We start from the raw sequence: 22822 nt of genomic DNA, 5'->3' as shown, positions 1-22822 counted from the left end.
AACCACCAGGGCTGTGCCTGCAGCTGCGGGGCAGAGTTGAAATAAGGAGGGAAAATCTCCTTCTGAGAGTGTAAAAATACAGAAAATACAAAGACAGGGCAGCCCCTGTGTGAAATGCAGCGCCCCAAGGCAGAGGAATGTTTAATCTCTTAGAATTTCCCCATGAGGATTTTTACCCCCTTCAACTCCTCTTGAATGATTCCAGCCCTATTCTGAAACTGGAGTTGAAAAAAGGAGGAAAAATCCCCTTCTGAGAGTGTAAAAATACAGAAAATACAAAAAAATACAAAGACAGGGCATCCCCTGTGTGGAGCACGACACCAGGCAGCACCCAAGGCAGAGGAATGTTTAATCTCTTCATGTTTCTCCATGAGGATTTTCCCCCCTTCAACTCCCCTTGAATGACAACCCTATTCTGAAATAAGGAGGAAAAATCCCCTTCTGAGAGTGTAAAAATACAGAAAATATAAAGACAGGGCAGCCCCCGTGTGGAGCACAGCACCAGGCAGCACCCAAGGCAGAGGAATTTTTAATCTCTTAGAATTTCCCCATGAGGATTTTGTTCCCCCCTTGGGTGATTCCAGCCCTATTCTGAAATGAATTATTCAAACGTGGAGGAGAAGTGCCCTGGCTGAGGCAGGCAAAGCAGGAAAGGAAACCATCCTGGGCTGGGCCTTTTCCATCCAAACTGGCCGAGTGATGAGAGAGCATCTCCCATGGGTGACGGGCCCTCTGCTGATCGTTTGTGACAACATTTTTGGATAAAAATGGTCAGGCTGGGCTCAAAGGTGTTTCCTTCAGCTCAGTCCCTCGGGAGGGTTTAGCAAAGCCAAGTGAGGTTTTCAACCAGTTCAGTGCAATTGCCAGAAAAGCTGCCTGGACGCTTTTACTCCACATGCCTGAGGCAAACCGGTTTTCCCTATTCCATGTTCCAGTTATTTCAGGCTTGGCTGGGCAGAAAAATTCCAAAGCTGTGGGATCTGCAGGAGGAGACTTTGTTGGAGCCTTATCTCAGCAGGCCCGGCTTGGGGGAGCTGCTGAACTCCATTGTTTGGCCTGGGGTGATAAACTCCACCCTTTTCCTGGAATGCAGATGTAAAGGACACCCTGGTGGGGCTCCTCAGGCCATTTTGACCTCTGCTGTTCAGGACACAAATGGCTAAACCTGATTAAATTATGTTAAATTATGTCAAAAGTTACTTTTTCTGCAAATCTTCCTGCATTTACTTCCTTATTTTGGGACCCCTCCCCATGACAGGGACCACCGACCCATTTCAAGGAACAAACTGTGCATGCTTAATGGCTTTTGAACTAATTACCATGCTTAATAGCTTTTGAACTAATTACCATACGGAGCGGGGAATGGGATGTGCCAAAGTTATGAACATGCATTTGTATTTTGGGTATTCAATACTTGTACAGATAAAAGGGCTCTGTAAATTGCGGTGTGTATTTGGGAGCTATCCCACAATAAACATTCACTTCCTAACTTTAAACTGTTAAAGAATTTTTGGATATCGATACTAGATCAATATCCTTATTGGGAATGGGATGTACCAAAGTTATGAATATTTGTATTTTGGGTATTCAATACTTGTATAGATAAAGGACTCTGTAAATTGTGGTGTGCATTTGGGAGCTATCCCAAATAAACATTCACTTTCTAACTTTAAACTTTTAGTTAGTTTTTGGATATCAGTACTGGATCAATATCCATATTGAGAATGGGATGTACAAAAGTTATGAACATGGATTTGTGTTTTGGATACTCAATATTTATACAGATAAAAGGGCTCTGTAATCACCTGTAAATTGTGGTGTGTGTTTGGGAGCTATCCTGCAATAAACATTCACTTTCTAACTTTAAACTGTTTGAGAGTTTTTGGATATTGGTACACATATTGGGAATGGGATGTAGCAAAGTTATGAACATGCATTTGTATTTTGGGTGTTCAGTACTTGTACAGATAAAAGGGGCTCTGTAAATTGCGGTGTGCATTTGGGAGCTATCCCAAATAAACATTCACTTTCTAACTTTAAACTTTTAGTTAGTTTTTGGATATTGGTACCGGATCAATATCCATATTGGGAATGGGATTTACCAAAGTTATGAACATGGATTTGTGTTTTGGATACTCAATATTTATACAGATAAAAGGGCTCTGTAATCACCTGTAAATTGCGGTGTGTATTTGGGAGCTATCCCACAATAAACATTCACTTCCTAACTCTAAACGGTTTGAGGGTTTCTGTCCGTCACAGCTGCATATCAGCACTAGATCAGTATCCATATTTTTGATAAATGACCCCCGTGTCTCCTTTCTGTCCCTCAGGGTGTCTGTGGGGGTGTCCCTGCCCGGGGCGGTACTTACGCTGCACTGTCACCTGCAGCACGCAGCTCTCCTGCCCCGCCTCGTTGGTGGCCACGCACTGGTAGAGCCCCGTGCTCATCTGGGTCAGGTTCTTCAGCAGCACCTGCCCGGGGTTCGAGATGTCTGCCAGGGGAAAACAGCACTGGGATTAGTGAAATGAGGGAGGAACTTCAGCTAGAGAGGAACAAATTGATCTGTGGGGTAAAATCAGCTCCAGAACAATGCCAGGGGGCAAGGAAAGGAGAAAAAATGGGGGAAGGAGGGAAGGAAAGGAAGGAAAGGAAGGAAAGGAAGGAAAGGAAGGAAAAAGAAGGAAGAAATAAAGGAGAAAGAAGGGAGGAAAGAAGGGAGGAAGAAAGGAGAAAGAAGGGAGAAAGGAAAGGGAAAGAAGGGAGAAATAAGGGGGAAAGAAAGGAGAAGGGAGAGGGAAAGAAGGAAGAAAAAAGAAAGAAGGAGAAAAGAAGGAAGAAAGAAAGGAGAAAGGAGGGAGGAACTAAGGAAAAAAGAAGGAGGAAAGAAAGAGGAAAGAAGGGAGAAATATTGGAAAAAGAAAGGAGAAAGAAGGGGAAAAGAAGGAGGAAAGAAGGAGGAAAGGTGTGGCAGCTCCCAGGCACAGCCGCAGCAGGGTTGGAGCATCCCCCCCGGATCCCCGCGCCCGAGGGAAGCCCGGCCCGCACTCACTGACTCTGGAGCTGGGCGGCAGCGGCTCGGCTCTCTCGTCCTCCTCGCCGAGGCGCTGCCAGCGGTACGAGATGGGGGCCGTGCCCGAGGCCGAGCGGCACTGCAGCGACAGCTCCTTCCCCTCCAGCAGCTCCCCCTCCAGCCAGCACTTGGGCTTGGAGGGCTTCTCTGCAAGGAGAACACAGGTCATGGCACCACAGCAGAGTTTGCTCGCTGGAAACCCAAACTTGAGGTGCCTGTGTGCGAGGCAGAAACCTAAAAATGTAATCAGGTGGGAACCTGATAGTTTCATGGTGGAGCCATTGTGCGTGAGATGATCTTAGGAATTTTTTGAGAGTTCAGTACTTATCACAGTTCAGTGCTATCACGCCAACCTCAAGTTCCTTAGGCTCTTCCTGTGGCCGAAAAATGTACAGGCAGATATAAAGCTGAGCAATAAAACCCGATCTTGAGATGTCTTTGTGCTAGGCAAGAACCTACTAGAGACCTAATCAGGTGGGAACCTTGATAATTTCATGGTGGAGCCATTGTGCATGAGATGATCCTTATGAGACTGTTTTAGAGTTCAGTACTTAGTTCAGTACTATCACACCTCAGAGCAGTTCTTTAGGCTCTTTCTGTGGCCAAAAACACAAAGCCAGATTTAAAGTTGGGCACTAAAACCCCTTGTTGATGTGTCTTTGTGCTAGGCAGGAACCTAAAAATGTAATCAGGTGGGAACCTGATAGTTTCATGGTGGAGCCATTGTGCGTGAGATGATCTTAGGAATTTTTTGAGAGTTCAGTACTTATCACAGTTCAGTGCTATCACACCAACCTCAAGTCCCTTAGGCTCTTCCTGTGGCCAAAAAATGCAAAGGAAGATTTAAAGTTGAGCACTAAAACCCGATCTTGAGGTGTCTGTGCTAGGCAGAAACCTACTAGAGATGTAATCAGGTGGGAACCTTGATATTTTAATGATGGAGGCATTGTGCATGAGCTGATCCTCATGAATTTGTTTTAGGGTTCAGTACTATCACACCAACCTCAGACCAGTTCTTTAGGCCCTTCCTGTGGCCAAAAACACAAAGGGAGATTTAAAGTTGAGCACTAAAACCTGATCTTGAGGTGTCTCTGTGCCAGGCAGAAACCTACTAGAGACCTAATCAGGTGGGAACCCTGATGGAGCCATTGTGCATGAGATGATCCTTATGAATTTATTTTAGGATTCAGAACTTAGTCCAGTGCTATCCCACCAACCTCAAACCAGTTCTTTAAGCCCTTCCTGTGGCCAAAAACACAAAGGCAGATTTAAAGCTGAGCACTGAAACCCAACCTTGGGGTGTCTTTGTGCTAGGGAGAAACCTAAAAACGTAATCAGATGGGAACCTTGATAATTTCGTGGTGAAACCATTGTGCATGAGATAATCCTTATGAATTTGTTTTAGGGTCCAGTTCTATCACACCAACCTCAGACCAGTTCTTTACGCCCTTCCTGTAGCCAAAAACACAAAGGCAGATTTAAAATTGAGCACTAAAACCCAGTCTTGAGGTGTCTGTGCTAGGCAGAAACCTACCAGAGAGGTAATCAGATGGTGATCTTGATATTTTCATGAAGGAGCCATTGTGCATGAGATGATCCTACGAAATTTTTTGAGGTATCACACTTCAGTACTATCACACCAACCTCAAATTCCTTAGGCTCTTCCTGTGGCCAAAACCACACAGGAAGATGGGCACTGAAACCCAATCTTGAGGTGTCTCTGTGTATTTCTGCCCTGCTGAAACCAATCTCTCCCCAGGAAGTGAGTCTGGATTTCTATTTTTTCCCCTTTTAGGAGCTATCACATCAACCTCAAATTCCTTAGGCTCTTCCTGTGGCCAAAACCACAAAGGAAGATATCAAGCTGGGCACTGAAACCCAGTCTTGAGGTGTCTCTGTGTGTTTCTGCCCTGCTGAAACCAATCTCTCCCCGGGAAGTGAGTCTGGATTTCTATTTTTTCCCCTTTTGGGAGCACAAGGAGCTGCCCTTACCCACGACCTTGAGGGTGATGCGAGCCCACTCGTACTGGCCGGCGTTCTTGACCTTGCAGATGTATTTCCCCGCATCGCTGGACTGCAGGGAGATGATTTGCAGGGATGCATCTCCAGCAAGGAAGTTGGAGGTGAAGGACACACGGCCCTTCTGCTCCTCGTTCAGGTCATCATAAACCCGGCCACCAGAGTAGGTGATCACCTGGGAGCAGAGCAGACACTGAGTTGTTTTATTTCCATAAGGAATAACAAATCTGAGCATTTCCAGGAGCTGCACCATCCCATGGCTTGTCAGGAATCACGCAGGAAGCATGAGGCAGGGTGGGGAAGCAAACCTGGGTTTCCACCTTGAGAATGGTGCAAAAAGTGCATTTATTTCTGCTGGAGGTTCCTATTGGGCACGGTACAAGTGTGGAAACAGGCTTCAGTTTGTGCCACAATGCATCAAAGCACTCTGGAGGTTTGGCTATGCTGATTGAAGTCCCTGCACACCTCATTTTTCTCATTTTTATCAGGACTAAACTCCTGTGCGTTGTACTGAACCAAAGATTCAAAAGCTGGGCCTGCAAAACCCAAGGTTATTTGAAAAGCCTGAAGGGCACTTCTGAACCTGATCTAATGAGGACTGACTACATTTAAAAAATAAAAAATCCATTGTAACCCAACCTGAACCATGTTGGATATCAAATAACTTTTCCACATTCTAAAATCTAAAAATTTAAATTCTTTAAATCAGCTCTGTTTTCCAAACATCATCGGAACAACTTGCAAAGATCAGATCAGCAGTGCTGCAAAATGGCGGCCTGGTGGCATGAGGGCAGAAATAAAGTGATTTTCTGAGCAGACCCACCGCTTTCTACCCTGAGATTGGTGCAAAAAGCGCGTTTATTTCTGCTGGAGGTCTACATTGGGCAGAAATAAAGTGGTTTTCTGAGCAGACCCACCGCTTTCTGCACGGTCTCGGAGATGTGCAGCAGCCACTCGATGTCCAGGCTGCCCTGCTCCAGCAGCCCCAGGCGGTGGTGGCAGGGCAGGGTCACGTTCTCCTCCGCCACCCTCTTGAACTCGGTCTGGGCCTCGCCGAGCCAAACGGAACAGGAAGCTGGAAGAGAAATTATTTCAAATTTCAAATTAATTTCAAATTTCAAACTTCAATCTTCAGACTGGTCAGATGTCGGAACCCAGGAAATCCCTCTGGCTGCCCTGGAGGACTCAAGACCAGCCAAGGGGCTCCAAGACTTTGGCATGAAACCCAAGCCCCCTTTGCCTTTGGTTCAGCCCTTGGAAAAAATAATTACCAACCTTATATGGAGAATTACCAGTCAAGAAATTTAAGTAGAATAATAATTAGTTTGTCACAGGGTGATAAATAGATTTTTTTGGGGTTTTTAGAATGGGGGCTTGGGACAAGCAGCCTCAATTTAACACCATAAAAGAATATGGAAATGCTTCAAAATACCATGTATCAGAAATATATATGTCAGAAACATTATGTATGTCTGAAATATATATATATATATATCAAAAATATTATACATATCAGAAATATGCATGTCAGAAGTAAATATATCAGAAATATATATATATATATATATATATATATATATATATCAGCAAACACCAGAAATATTATGCCTATCAGAAATATATATGTATCAAAAATATTATGTTTATCACATATATATATATCAGAAGTATTATACATATCAGAAAGATATGTCAGAAATATGTATATCAGAAATAAAGATATGAGAATTATTATGCATATTAGAAATATCTATATGTCAGAAATATTAGGTTTGTCAGAATTATAATGCATATCAGAAATATATATATATATATATATCAGAAATATTATGTATATCAGAAATGCATATATCCGAAAGATATATATGTCAGAATATATATAAGAAATATTATGTATATCAGAAATATTATGCATATCAGAAAGATATTCATTAGAAATATTATGTATTCAGAGAGATATCTATATCAGAAAAATTATTTATATCAGAAATATATGTCAGAAATATTATGTTTATCAGAAATACTGTATATATCAGAAATATCTATCAGAAATACTATGTATATCAGAAATACTATGTTTATCAGAAAGATATATATCAGAAATATATATAAGAAATATTATGTATATCAGAAATACATATATCAGAAAGATATATATGTCAGAAATATACATAAGAAATATTATGCATATCAGAAAGATATTTATTAGAAATACTATGCATTCAGAAAGATATCTATATCAGAAATATTATTTATATCAGAAATATATATATATCAGAAATATTCTGCATATGAGAAGTGAGAAACCAGCCTGGCAAGAAGAGGGTTAAACTTAAGAAAAGTGTGGAATAAGCAGGATTGGGAACTTTGAATAGCAGCGCCAAAAACAAACCCTTTTGTGAGTTTTTTTGGTCTGTCAGGATGTAAAAAAGAAATAAAAAGGGAAGCGCCGAGCGAGCCCGCTAGAGGGAAACAGAGCCCGTGGAATGTGAGATAAATCCCCCAAAAGGGCCCTGGAGGCCCTAAAAGCTGCAGGGAAATGGGATTTTCAACTGCAGGGAAATGGGATTTTCAGCCAGCCCTGCCTCAGGCACTGCCTGCTCCAGATTTTGTTCTGCATCCACTGAAATCTGCACAAAAATCCAACATAAATTCCCGGCTTTGCTCATCTCCGACTTGTAAACGTGGACTCAGCACGGGGAGTTCAAACTCAGTTAAAAGTGACCCAAAAGATCAGAGGGAGGGAAGGTTAAAGGCCTTGGGGTCAGAATCAAAAATTCCCCACCCAAATTTCCCTGCTGCCGTTTGTGGGGTGCAAATCTTTGGGAGATTCTTGGGGTTTCAATTTTCTCTTGAGTTGTTCTGCAGTTTTGCTGTTCAAAACAAAACCCTAAAACAGCTTTATTTTTTTTTCCTGTGAAATGAAGTGGGAGGAAATATTTTGCTTCCCGGGCCAAATATTGCGAAAGTGCTGAAAATTGGGGAAGTTCAGAGCGCTGGGAAGTCCCACGTGTGGCTGGACACACAATCCTGGAGGACAGAGCAGGAGCACAAGGGGTTCTAATTACTCAGGCTGGATTTATTCCTATATTTTTCATATTATTATATACTATTGATAGACTTTTGATATCTTTTGATATACTTTTGATATACTTTTGATATACTTGGGAGGACAGAGCAGCAGCACAAGAGGTTCCAATTACTCAGGCTGGATTTATTCCTATATTTTTCATATCATTATTTTAATAATATTATATTATTAGCATTTATTCCTATATTTTTCATATTATTTATTCCTATATTTTTAATATTATACTTTTGATATACTTTTTAATATTATACTTATGATATACTTTTTATATACTTGGGAGGACAGAGCAACAGCACAAGGGGTTCCAATTACTCAGGCTGGATTTATTCCTGTTTTTTTAACATTATTACATACTATTGATGTACTTTTGATGTACTTTTGATGTACTTTTGATATACTTTTGATATACTTTTTACATACTTGGGAGGACAGAGCAGGAGCATAAGGGGTTCCAATTACTCAGGCTGGATTTATTCCTATATTTTTCATATTATTATTTTAATAATATTATATTATTAGTATTTATTCCTATTATTTTAATAGTATATTAATATTAATATAATAATTGATGTATTACTATATTTTTAATAAAAATATATTAATATTGTTAATAACTATTGATATAGTTTTGATATACTTGGGAGGACAGAGCAACGGCACAAGAGGTTCCAATTACTCAGACTGGATTTATTCCTATGTTTTAATATTATTATATACTATTTATATACTTTTGATATCTTTTGATATAGTTTTGATATACTTGGGAGGACAGAGTAATGGCACAAGAGGTTCCAGTTACTCAGGCTGGATTTATTCCTATGTTTTAATATTATTATATACTATTTATATACTTTTGATATCTTTTGATATACTTTTGATATACTTAGGAGGACAGAGTAATGGCACAAGAGGTTCCAATTACTCAGATTTGATTTATTCCTATGTTTTAATATTATTATATACTATTTATATACTTTTGTGCTATTTAAACAGCGGATCCTGAACCTTCACATGAAAACCAGACAGAAAATTGACACCCAACACAACTCTCCCTCATTTTTCCCATTTCTTCAGGACCAACTTTTAGAAAATTCCTTTCTGCTGCCATTCTCAGCTCTGCCTTGAGTTACCACAACCATCCCTCAGCTGCTGAGATTTGGAGATTTCATTTCTCCTTCCCAAACACTTGATCAGGAATTACCATCCCCTCCATTCAATATCCAGAATTTTAGGACAGGTGGAGCCTTCAGCTCTCCCTCAGCGGAAGCTCCTGCCCAGCCGCATTATCTGCTTGCTTTAAAGGGAAAACTAATCCAGTTTATCGCTGGATTCGCTGCTCTCCGAGCTGCATCTGCCAAACACAAATAGAATTCCTGCCCAGGACGGATCCAGCTTTTCCCCGGAGCTCTCCTTGCTGCCCTCATTAGCGCCCCACTGCCTCATCACTGATCAATAATCTTAATTTAGGCGCCACAACCGCGACATTCACAGGACATTTGCAACTTTTCCCAAGCCCTGTGGAGCTCTGAGGGTTCCTGCACAACCTCGCAGGTGTTTTGTGTTTTTAAACTTAATCCTGCTCAACGTTTTCCATAAAAAAATTTATCATTTTCTGCGAGATTACGGCGGAGTTCTCATTCTTTTCTGGTTTAAACCTGCTGGGTTTAGCAAAGCTCACACCTTAGAGGGATTTTTGCTGCTCCCAGGAAATATCTGTGGTTTTGAGGAAGTTTATGATGAATCGATAAACTCATCATCTAAACAAGGAGAAAACCTATAGAAACATCCGGTGGGATAGTGACAAATTCCTACAGCACCCTTTATTTTTTCAAAGAAATCAGAAATTATTTGGAGCTGATTCATCACTGACCCAATAACCAAACTCACACACTGTGCAAACTTTTCCATAACATTATTAAGAAAAAAAAAATCTTATTTTAACTCCCCTTATTTGTCTCTTTAATCCTTATTAATGCTTCAAACTCCCACAGTTTAAATTTTGCAGGTTCTCTAGACAGGAGCCTCACTTTATTTCCCTCCAGTTCCATATGCTGAAAGGAAAATAAAACAGCCTCCTATAAGAGCCAGGTAGAGAAATTACCCACAAAAAAATCCCAAAAGACCTCAACATGAACAAATCTCACATTTTTCCACAGTTTGGGCAAGGTTTTACTGCAGCAAACAGGGATGAAATGGTGATTTAGGTGTAGAAATGTGCAGGGATTTATGGCACAGGAGAGAAAAAGGAGCCAGGAACAGATGAAGATCCCTTCTAGGTTTTATTACCCAAAGAAGAACAAACACTCCCTGAAATTTGTGTAGGTGAGACCTTGCAAGGAAAGTCCAAATATAAATCAGATTTTTAATAAATAAATAAGGTTTTAACCATTTTGATGGTTAAAAGTTGAAGTAAATGAGATTTTTTTAAATAAATAAATAAATAAGTTAACCGTTTTCATAGTTAAAAGTTGAAATAAATGGGATTTTTTTAAATTAATAAATAAATCTTTAACCATTTGCATGGTTAAAAGTCCAAATAAATGAGATTTTAAATAAATAAATAAGGTTGTAAACACTTGCATGGTTAAAAGTTGAAGTAAATGAGATTTTTAATAGATATATAAGGTTCCAACCACTTTCATGGTTAAAAGTTGGAGTAAATGAGATATTCAATAGATAAATAAGGTTTTAACCATTTTCATGATTAAAACTTGGAGTAAATTAGATTTTCAATAGATAAATAAGATTTTAAACATTTTCATGGTTAAAAGTTGGAGTAAACGAGATGTTTAATAAATAAATAATGTTTTAACCATTTTTATGGTTAAAAGTTGAAATAAATTAGATTTTTAATAAATAAATAAATAAATAAATAAGGTTTTAACCTTTTGCATAGTTAAAAGTTGAAGTAAATGAGATGTTTAATAAATAAATAAGATTTTAACCATTTTCATGGTTAAAAGTGGGAGCAAATAAGATTTTTAATAGATATATAAGGTTCCAACCACTTTCATGGTTAAAAGTTGAAGTAAATGAGATATTTAATAGATATATAAGGTTCCAACCACTTTCATGGTTAAAAGTTGAAGTAAATGAGATATTTAATAGATAAATAAGGTTTTAGCCATTTTCATGATTAAAACTTGGAGTAAATGAGAATTTTAATAGATAAATAAGATTTTAACCATTTTCATGATTAAGACTTGGAGTAAATGAGATTTTTAATAGATAAATAAGATTTTAACCATTTCCATAGTTAAAAGCTGAAGTAAATGAGATGTTTAATAAATAAATAATATTTTAACCATTTTAATGGTTAAAAGTTGGAGTAAATGAGATATTTAATAGACAAATAAGGTTTTGACCACTTTCATGGTTAAAAGTTGAGTTTTAATTTAAAAGACTGCCAGAGCAGTGTCTGCCCCTTCCAGCAGCACTGCCCAGGACACAGAGCAGGGTTACAAATGGATTTATTTATCCCTGTTCCAAACCTTCCAAACCTGTTCCAAACCTTCCCCCCCAAAACCCCCCAGCCCTGGGTGGCCTCAAGGGCTGGGTCCTGCACACGAGGGATGGAAAAAGGGCTGAATTTTCCCAGAAATCACGTCCCAAAGCAATGCCACATTTCTGCAGGCTCCGCAGTTCTTGCCCAACAAAGCCTCTGCTCCCTTCCACATCCTGTGGGCAGCTCTTGGCGCTCGCAGGAATTTGGGAATTGCTGCCTGTGGCTTCACTCAGTGTGGAAACCCAGAGCAGCACTGGGAATATTTCTGTGTCTGCTGGGAATACTGGGAATATTTCTGTGTCTGCTCTGCGGTGCCCTGACCCCCAGGGCAGCACTGACTCTGACCCTCATCCATGGAGAAAGTTTCCTAAAGACTCCAGGATAGACTGAAATCCACAAAAGTGTGAAATAGATTATAGAGAGCAGTGTAGGGGTGTCACTGGGTGAGAAATTGAGGGTTTGGGGATTTTTAGTGTGGTGTGGATGGAAGCGAGATGGAGGGCACAGGGTTTGTCTTGGGTTTCTTCTTCTTCCTCCTTCTCCATGGATTTGGGTGACATTTTGTAATTGGGCAGATTTGGGACCAGTTATTGGGTTAAAAGGGGAAATAATCCAGGTGTCAGTTCTAAATTGGTCTCTTAAAAGACCTTGGAACAAGAGATTGTTGGCTATTTTGTGCCTTGCTGCAGAACTCACACTTGTGAGACTGTTTTACTGATAAGAAATAATAAACATGTGAGTCCCAACATGAACTATCATCTCAAGTGCCTTCAATCCACACCCAGAGAAACCAACAGTTCCCCAGCCTGACTCATTCTCCCAGCTGAGGTTTTGGGATTTTTAGTGTGGTGTGGATGGGAGCGAGATGGAGGGCACGGGGTTTGTCCTGGGTTTCTTCTTCTTCCTCGTTCTCCATGGGTTTGGGTGGCATTTTGTAATTGGGCAGAAAATCCACACTGGGACCAGTTATTGGGTAAAAAGGGAAATAATCCAGGTGTCACTTCTTAATTGGATGGTTTAGTCTTGAAAGACCTTGGAACAAGAGATTGTTGCCATTTTGTGCCTTGCTGCAGAACTCATGGCTGTGAGGCTGTTTCACTGATAAGAAATAATAAACACTTGAGCCCCAACACGAACTGCTGTCTCAAGTGCCTTCAATCCCAGAGAAACCCACAACTGGAGCCGCCACACTCAGCTCCCATGACTCCAGGAGGAGGTGGCATTGCTTTTCCTGCTTATCCCAACTCTTCTTTTTTTTCTTTTTTTTTTTTTTTTTTTTTTTTTTTTTTTGTTATTTTGGTTTTTTTTGGTTTTTTTGGTTGTTTTTCAGTGCTTTTGGAAGCGTTGGCCTGGAGGCTTTGGGTGGCACGGCAGTGACCCTGTGTGACTGTTCCCTGCATTGTTCCCGGGACAATAACTACAATAACTCACCCCACACCCTGCAGACAACCACAGCCATCCTCTCATCCCTCCCCCTGTTGAAATCTCCAAGGAAAACACAGCAACAAAGATTTTAATCAAGCCCAAAACCATCCACACAGTGCCCAGATTGATCAGGGGAAGGATTCCAAGGGGTTTTCAGCCCTCTCAGCCCCTTCTGCCTTTCAGAGTTTGAATAAATTAAAAATAAATAAATATGGACAACAGGCTGGATCCCTCAGCAAAGATGTCAGACTTGAGGAATTCCTCAGAACTCGTTTCAACAACGTTTTAAGGACTCCTCATTGTGAGTGAATGTCATAAAAGGGGTTGAATTTCAGCAGCATCAGCCCTTTGAAATGGGAGCAGAGGGAAAGAGCCTGTGCAGCGCAGCAAGCAGCAAATGCTGAGTGAACCCGGGCTGTGTTTGGCCTTATCACAAATTCTGTGCCCCCAAAGCAGAGTTTTCATGCCTGAATCCTTCCAGCATCCCACATTTCCATGCTGAAGCCCAGAGAGTTTCCATACCCGTTACAATTAAGTGTATGTACACACCCCCCACGTACCCCAACATCAAATACTCATCACCAGACAAGCAGAATCAAAGGGGAAATAAATGTTTTGCTGACGTTTTTATTTGTGGGCAAATTCCCATCCTAGAAGCTAAATAGCTTCCAGACTTAAATCTTTCATTAGGTTCAGAAGGTTTGAATTAGGGAGCAGTGCTAAAAATAGGTTCTGCTATTTAAAAAGTAATAGGTTGTGCTGTATCACTTAACTGCTGGAATTAGGAGGAACAGCCTAGAAAAGATTCAGAGAATCAGGACAAAAGAAATGCACAATAAAGCTTTGTAAGCTTAGCCCAAACCACACCCAAGGCCAAGCCAAGCTCACTTAAAATGTGAATATCCAGAATAGGTTTTCAAAAATTTCAGCTTCTTCAGGAACATCTGTGCAGTTTGTCCTTCAGCAATGCTTTTTATGATTTATTTTGGTTATTCTGTCAAAGCTGAGATTTGCAGCAGAATATTCCTGATGCCCAGGGAGGAGCAGAAATGCAACCTGTGATTTTCCTGCAGCTCCAGAGGCTGGAGGCGACTCAGGAAACGCCTGGAAACTGCCGCTGAGGAAAACTTATCCACACACACACTCACACAGAGAGTTTGTGCCCTGTCTGAACAATTCCCAGCTGACCTGTGACGGGTGCCCTGCCTGCTTGTGCTGGTTAGGATCACAGCCGGGCTGGGTGCAGGTGTGACAGGAGCAGCCCCGGTGCCAGGGCACATCTCGTCCTCCTGCACAGCACTGTCCCTGCAGGCACGGCTTCCTTCCCTGGCGTCCTCCTAAAAGTCACCCTCGCCTCTGTGCCACTGCTCTGAGGGAAAGTGGGAGATTTCCAAGTGAGTTATTGAAATTATGGGTATTGATCTAGTACTGATATCCCATTGTGACAAAAACTGTTCAATAGTTTAGAGGTAGAAAGTGTTTGTTTATTGTGGGATAGCTCCCAAATGCACACCACAATTCACAGGTGATTACAGAGTCCTTTTATCTATACAAGTATTGAATATCCAAAATACAAATATTCATAACTTTGGTACATCCGGTTCCCAACATGGATATTGATCCAGTACTGATATCCAACTGTGACAGGCAAGAACTCTCAAACAGCTTTAAGTTAGAAAGTGTTTGTTTATTGTGGGATAGTTCCCAAATACAACCCACAATTTAGAGCTGAACACAGAGCCCTTTTATCTGTACAAGTATGGAATAGCCAAAATACAAATACACTTTCATCGCTTGGGTAAATCCCGTTCCCAATATGGATATTGATCTAGTACCGATATCCAAAAACTCTCTAACTAAAAGTTTAGACTTACAAAGTGTGTGTTTATTGTGGGATAGCTCCCAAACACACACCTCAATTTACAGAGTCCTTTTGTCTGTACAAGTATTGAATACCCAAAATACAAATGCATGTTCATAACTTTGGTACATCCCATTCCCCGCTTCCTATGATAATTAGTTCAAAAGCTATTAAGGATGATAATTAATTCAAAAGCCATTAAGCATGCACAGTTTGTTCCTTGAAATGGGTCAGTGGTCCCTTTCATGGGGAGGGGTCCCAAAATGAGGAAGTCAATGAAGTCTTCCTCGTTCTGACCTTTCTACCTTTTCAATGCAAATCTGACAAATGAACCCTTGGTAGAACTCCCATTCCCATCTTCAATTGGTTTCAGAGCAGAGGAGCCACAATTGTCTGATGTTCCTAAAAGCTCTTTATCAGTTTCTGTATTCTTCATTATGAACCCAGCTAACCCAACATTGTGTTGCCAAGCAATCAATTATTAGTTAACTACAAACTCTTAACTTCATCAAGGCCTACCCATTGATTTTGATTAATTCTAATAAAGCTTATCTCTAACTAAAACCTCAGCTCCTCTAAAATCCATAAATTCCTTAAAGTTTATGTCTCACAGGAAGGAAAGTTGGTTATTAGGAAAAAAGTTTTTTAGAGAAAGGGTGATAAAGTTCTGGAATGTTCTACCTGGGGAGGTGGCGTTGTCCCCATTCCTGGGTGTGTTTAGCAAAGCCTGGATGTGGCACTGGGTGCCAGGGTTTGGGTGAGGGGTTGGGGCTGCGTTGGACTCAATGATCTTGAAGGTCTCTTCCAACCTGGTCATTCTGTGATTTTATGAATTCCCTGTGGTCCTGACTCACCCACTCTTCCCAAAATCCAGACTGTTGGATAAAAACCACAAAAATCCCCTGCTATAGCTGCTCTCAGCCCGACCTGAACTGCTGAAATACTTCATTTTAGTAAAACCAACCCAAATAAACAAAAACTTCCTCCTTAAGTCAGCCCAGAGAGAATAAACATGCACAGAACTACACCAGGGTGTTCCTGCAGCTGGATAATCCCTCATTTGCCTCACAGTTTTGTGCTAAAATCAAAGTGTCAGAGAACAGGATGTGTCTAAATTAGGGGTCAGGAATGATGTATTTGGGAGTTCAAAACAAAAAGGACAGCCTGCCATGTTGCAGCTCTGAACCACTCCCTCGCGCCAGGAATTTCGGATGTTTCACATCTGCTGGAGTCTTATAGGAAATGATTTACTGAGTTTCTCTGACAACAAGAGCTTGCCCCCCATCCCGTGCTGACGAGAAAAACCCCAGAGCGTTTTGCAATCAGCAGATTCAGGGTTTCAGCTGCTGGAGGAGGAGGCTGAACACGACTTTTATGGCCAAGGAATTCCGTGTGCAGTCAGACTTTGCTGGCATGACTGGGGAGCTGGAGGACACTACAGAGTTCCACACTCCAGCATTTACGGCTCAGAGGGCCTTAAAATCAAACTCTGGAGAAACAAAACCTCTTCTTCCCTCGCTGTGCTGTTCAGACACAGGCACACAAGGGGTTTCACGTCCCCTTGGGTTCCTCCCCCAGTTTTTGCTGCGGGTAGAGCAGGATGAAGCAAAGCTGCGTTGTTTCATCCCAGAGTTATGAGCACAACCCAAAAAGGTCGGCAGCCCCACTCACGCTCAGACCACAGCAGCGCTCTCAGTTACCCTGACAGCGTTTCAGGCCAAAATAAACAGCAGGCAGCGTCTCCTCGCAGACGGCTCCGTGCATTCCTTGCACCGGGGAGGGAGCCTGGAGGCGGCCGCCATCCCCTGGGGGCCATTAAGGGAGCACAGGCTGTGCCCTGGGACATCTGCTCGCTGTGTTCCTTGGCTGGCACAGCCGCACAGGCCAAGGGTTGTCTTCTCCAGGGAGCCCCAGTGCTCCCAGTGACCACGGGCTGGCCCCAGCACGCTGCCTGCAGCCGCCTCCCCGCCGCCACACAAAATAGGAAAGATGCTGGATAAAGGGTGGCTCCCCCCGAGGTGAAGGAGGGGGGTCAGGCCAGCCCCATCCCCATCCACAGAGCCCTGCAGAGCCTCTGGAATTGGAACCACATGTGCTGAGGCTGGAGGAGCTGTGTAGAGTGCGGGCCCCTCCACCACACAAAAGCATCCCAAATGGGAAAGATGCTGGATAAAGGGTGGTTTCCCCTCCCTGAGGTGAAGGAGAGGGGTCACGCCAGCCCCATCTCCATCCACATCCACAGAGCCCTGCAGAGCCTCTGGAATTGGAATCACATGTGCTGAGGCCGGGGGAGCTGAGCGAACACAGCGCAGGCCCCTCCGCCACACAAAAGCATCCCAAATGGGAAAGATGCTGGATAAAGGATGCCTCCTCCTCTCTGAGGTGAAGGAGAGGGGTCAGGCCAGCCCCATCCCCATCCCCAGAGCCCTGCAGAGCCTCTGGAATTGGAGCCACATGTGCTGAGTCTGGGAGAGCTGTGCAAACACAGTGCGGGCCCGCGCGCGGCCCGGCTTCCAAGCGGTGACGTGAAGAGTTTGGAATTGGGACTGCAGAGGAGGGAGCGAGGCCAGGGAGAGCAGAAACACCAACAAAAGCAGAGCAAAGCATCTGGGTTTTAGAGGTTTGCAACAGGAGAGGGGCTGGAATTGGGCTGGTAGTGCTTTACCAGCAGAAATATCAACAGTGCCGAGTAATCCTTCATTTGGAAATCTTGGATGAGCCAGGGAGGAGATTTGGAGTGTCTGTACCAGCACAGCACCAGTCTGTGAGTAAATTCACTCTTCCCTGTGTAAATTCACTCTTTCTGGAGTCTGAACGAGGTGATTCATCAGAAAAAGCAACAAGAGCAGAGCAAAACCTCTGCTTTTTGCAGGTTTGCAACAGGAGTGGGGCTGGAATTGGGCTGGTGATGTTTTACCAGCAGAAATATCAACAGTGCACAGCAATCCTTCATTGGGAAATCTTGGATGAGCCAGGGAGGCAATGTGGGGTGGCTGTACCAGGACAGGACCTTAAAGATCTGAAGTCAAGAAAACCTAAAAATCCCATCCCTAAACATCACAAATTTCACTCTTTCACCTGGTTTCAAAGAGGATGAAGATGGTTTCAGTGATCATTTCTAGGGTTTCTTTCCCTATTCCATGGCTCTCTGATATTTCCTTTCCTTTTTTCTCCAGGAATTTTTGGGTTACTTTGTGTATCTTAAAGATCTGAAGTCAAGAAAACCTAAAAATTCCACCCCTAAACATCAGAAATTTCACTCTTTCACCTGGTTTCAAAAGGGTTAAGAGGAGGAAGGTTTCAGTGATAATTTCTAAGGTTTCTTTTGTCTGAGGAATATTCTTAGGCCTCCGTCTCGCAGGGAATCTCTTGTTGCTGTCAGTTCAGGGACGCACAAATGAAGGCACACAGAAATGAAGTTCTGTGCCCAAGGCAGACACGGAGCAGAATCCAGAATACAAACCCAAAGAGACAGCAACAAAACTGTTTTCAAAGCAGTATTTGTCCATCAGATCTTTCCTCACCCGTTTTGAAATCCAAGGAGAAGGTTGCATCAGCTAACTCTGAAAACTGAGGAGATTGGAAGAGACTTGAGCGATTGATAAGGATTCCCAGTAAAAATGTTGTGCTGAGGATTCATTCTCCCTTTTTTATCCCTTTACATCAAGATTTTAATCAGAAGGCAGTGAACTTGCGCTTGGTGTTCTGGAAATTCAGCTTGTTCTGAATTTGCCCAAAAAGGGACCAGGAAACTCAAGGTTTTCACACTTGAGGTTTTCACACTTGGGGTTTTTCTCATCAGGGTGACTTCATCCCTCCCTATGGGAGGGAATTGAGGCAAGAACTGGGGAGCTCAACCAGCCCAGTTTGTTCCTTTGGCTCCATTCCCTCTTGTGCTCCTGGAAATGCAAACAGCCCCAGGTTTACATCTGCAAACCCCACAAAATCTCCTTTCCTGCAAGGAATTTCAATTATTGCAATTTACTGTTCCAATGGGTTCATTTTGGCTTTGAAAATCCCCAATGCTCTGGAGCCAGGATTGCCATGAGGAGCCACCAGATTATTTGGCTGCTCTGTGCAGAGCAGAGATCCCTCAGATCCCATTCCCAGCAAGGTTTGGTGCAGGTTTGAGGCCCAGCCTTCACTCCCTGCTCAGCCCTGACACTTGTTAGGAAAATTCACCCACAAACACCAGAGGTTGATGTCCAAAAAGGAGACAGAGCAGTCCTGGAACTTTATTCCAATAATGGGAGAGGTCATGGGGCATCCCCTGGGGTCTCTCCCATTTTTGGAGGATGCAGCCTCCTTTTAATCCCAATTTCCCAGCCATATTTCCCTCTCTCTTCCCCATTTCTGAGGTACTTGAGAGGTTCAGACTCCCCGATCCCAAAGATTCCCCTCTAATGTATAACCCTCCCTTTTAATTTTTATTTCTTATGGAATTTAGGGGTTTTCCCCCATTTCTGATGTACTTGAGAAATTTAGATTCCCTGATGTGCTTGATGCCAGAGATTCCCCTCTAATGTATGACCCTGCCTTTGAATTTTTAATTCTTATGGAATTTAGGGGCTTTCCCTCCATTTCTGAGGTACTTGAGAGGTTCAGTCTTCCCAGAACACCTGATACCAAAGATTCCCCTCTAATGAATAACCCTGCCTTTTAATTCTTAATTCTTATGAAATTTAGGGGTTTTTCCCTATTGGCTGAGGTATTTGAGATGTTCAGATTCCCTGATGCGCCTCATACCAAAGATTCCCCTCTAATGTATAACTCTCCCTTTTGATTTTTAATTCTTATGGAATTCAGGGGTTTTTCTTCCCCATTGTTTCTTTAATCTTTCAATATCCAAATTAATTTATCAGCAAAGCTGAAGTTTATTTGTAAGTCAAACCTCTCTTCCCATTCATCACTCAGTGGAATCCTTCCCATTGTTTCTTTTATCTCTCAGTGCTGGTTTTATCTCCCAGCTTGTTTGGAAAGACAAATCCCTCACTCCTCTCACAATCCCTGCTCCCTCCTCCATGGGATGTTCAGTTGTGGGCTCCTAATTGCACATAACCGGCTCTGACATCTCACTTACCCACTACAAGCAGCACTAATATGATACAAAATGAATGCCTAATGTATTAACACTCTGTCACTTTTCATCTCCACTCAGCCTCAAAGCCCGGCCACGGCTGCCCCGAGGCTCCAAGTGAGCAGCAGCAGCTCCTCCCCATCACCCCCACCAGTCTTGGGAGGGAGATGTTGGACTCTGCAGGCTCCAGAGATGGAGCCAAGGGGCCACTGCAGGGGCTGAGCGGCACCACGGTGGCGGTGGCCACGCTGATCCTGTTGGGGATACATAAAAACGGCGCCAGGCAAAATTATGAGAGTAAAAATTTGTTATTCCTTCAGGTTTTCAGGTGTTTTGGGCAGATGAAGCCCTTCAGGGGTTACACGCAAAAATGGACTCACTGGTTTTCACACTTTTATAAGTTTGGTCCATTTGCATTTTGGGGGTGAATCTGCCAATTCCAGCTTCAGCTGATGAAGTCATTGACCCCAAGTTTGCTGCCCCCAACTCCCTTTTGTTTCCATCTCTGGGCCCTGAGGCAGTGAGGTGTCCTTGATTGCCAGGCCTGGAGAGGAATTGTTGTGTCTGCCCCGAATGGGGAAGCAGCAGCTCCCACTGTGTGTGGAGTTTGGAGCTCTGCACTAAAGAACTGCAGGGTTACAAATAGATGGAAAATATAATAATATACTATTATTAAATATAATTTATTATTATTGTTACTAGTAGTAGTACTACTAAATATAAAATCATCTCTTTCAAATAGATGAAAATAGAAAAGCTGAAATCCTGGAGAGGAATTGTTGTGTCTGCCCTGAATGGGGAAGCAGCAGCTCCCACTGTGTGTGGGGTTTGGAGTTCTGCACTAAAGAACTGCAGGGTTGCAAATAAATAGAAATATAAAATCTAAAATCTTGAGGCATCAACACTGTCAATCCACTGCTTCAGCCTCCTCCTCCTCCATTCTGTTATAGGCAAGGCCAATTATTTTGTCCAATTATTTTAAATATTCACTTAAGCTGTTAGCTAGTTTCCAGTTACTTAAAACATTTCCTTAACTTGTTAGCTTGTTCCTAGTTATTCAAAATATTCCTTTCCCTGTTAGCTAGTTGCCCCTTATTAAATATATCCTTTAGCCTGTTATCTTAATTCTAGTTCCTTAAAATACTCACTTTGCCTGTTAGCTTGTTTCCAGTTATTTTAAATATTCCTTTACCTGTTAGATTGTTTCTAGTTACTTTAAATAGTCCTTTACCTGTTAGCTTGTTTCTAGTTATTTTAAATATTCCTTTACCTGTTAGATTGTTTCTAGTTACTTTAAATAGTCCTTTACCTGTTAGCTTGTTTCTAGTTATTTTAAATATTCCTTTGCCTGTTCTCCTGTACTGAAAAAAGCCCAAGGGGGATTCTGCTCCCCACAGGGTTCCAGCCTGGGAGCTGAGGATGCCAAATTCCAACTCTGGATCCGTTTCACCTGACAACAGCCCACAAACCTACAAAAATAAAAAGTGCAGCAATATTTTCATCACCATAAAAAGTGCAGCAATATTTTCAGCCTAAGGAACAACCTCAGAAAATGAAGAAATATTGAAATTATTTTCTGCTTCCATCAAAATTTTGGGAGATTGAAAAACTTCTGGGAAGTTGCGTTAGTTGTTTGTTTCAAATCATGTTTATTGGTTGGCTTTGGGGGTTTTTGTTTATTTCCTTAGAAACCTCTTCAGTTTTAGTGTAGATGTGCCAAAATCCTGATCTTTAAAAGTTCACAGCACAAGTTAAGTCACCAAGGGATGTTTGGAAAAGGCAGAAGGGCTAAGCAGAAAGCAGCTCCACTTCCTCTCTCTCAGGAAGACGCTCAAATTACAACTTTCCAATTCCAATTTTAGCAGCCTGTCAAAAATCCAGGTGGGAAGACTGAAAATAAAGTTTTGGCATTCCTGGAGGCGAAAACAAACCTGGAAACTGCTGGAAGGGCCAGAGAGGGATGGATGATTCCAGAGGAGGGAGCTCAGCCCAGCTCTCTGATGTCACATCCAGCGTGAGAGGAATGAGGGATTTGTCTTTCCAAACAAGCTGTGGGTTTGCTGGGAGATAAAACCAGTGCTGGGAGAGAAAAGAAAAAAAATTTCTTCTTAGACTATCCTAAGTAACTTCCTCTTCACTTTTCCAGGCTGACTTATTGTTACACCAAAGTATTTTCAAGGTAACGTGAATGCATGCCTATGTTCTGAAAAAAGTAATTTCTGATGAAGGATTCCACTGATTGATGAATGGGAAAAGAGATTTGCTTTTACAAATGAACTTAAGGCTTGCTGATAAATGAAATTGGGCATTGAGAGATGAAAGAAACAATGAGGAAGAAAACACCCTAAATTCCATAAGAATTAAAAATTAAAAGGCGGGGTTATACATTAGAGGGGAATCTTTGGTATCGGGTGTTTTGGGAAATCTGAACCTCCAAAGTACCTCAGAAATGGGGAAAACCCCTAAATTCCATAATAATTCAAAATTAAAAGGCAGCATTATACATTAGAGGGGAATCTCTGGTATCAGGTGTTTTGGGAAGTCTGAACCTCTCAAGTACCTCAGAAATGGGGAAAAAACCCCTAAATTTCATAAGAATTAACAATTAAAAGGGAGGGCTATGCATTAGAGGGGGAATCTTTGGTATCAGGTGTTCCTGGAAGTCTGAGCTTCTCAAGTACCTCAGAAATGGGGAAAGAGAGAAGGGAAATGTGGCTGGAAATTGGGATCAAAAGGAGGCTGAGTCCTACAAAAATTGGAGAGACCCCAG

The 22822-nt window shown here is 42.1% G+C and overlaps 1 protein-coding gene across 1 annotated transcript in view; it reads right to left on the bottom strand.

Annotated features, from left to right (window-relative positions):
* CLMP (CXADR like membrane protein) overlaps positions 1-22822 on the bottom strand; it is a 60527-nt gene that overhangs the window by 6357 nt on the left and 31348 nt on the right. Inside the window, exons 2-5 of the mRNA XM_058041311.1 lie at positions 6011-6168; positions 5067-5268; positions 3054-3221; positions 2373-2495 (exon numbers count right to left, since the gene is read on the bottom strand). Coding sequence (XP_057897294.1) covers positions 2373-2495; positions 3054-3221; positions 5067-5268; positions 6011-6168 — 651 coding nt within the window. The remainder of the gene's footprint in view (positions 1-2372; positions 2496-3053; positions 3222-5066; positions 5269-6010; positions 6169-22822) is intronic.

Source organism: Melospiza georgiana, chromosome 27, assembly GCF_028018845.1.
Source record: "Melospiza georgiana isolate bMelGeo1 chromosome 27, bMelGeo1.pri, whole genome shotgun sequence".
NCBI lineage: Eukaryota > Metazoa > Chordata > Aves > Passeriformes > Passerellidae > Melospiza > Melospiza georgiana.
This window is presented reverse-complemented; position numbering and strand designations above follow the sequence as displayed.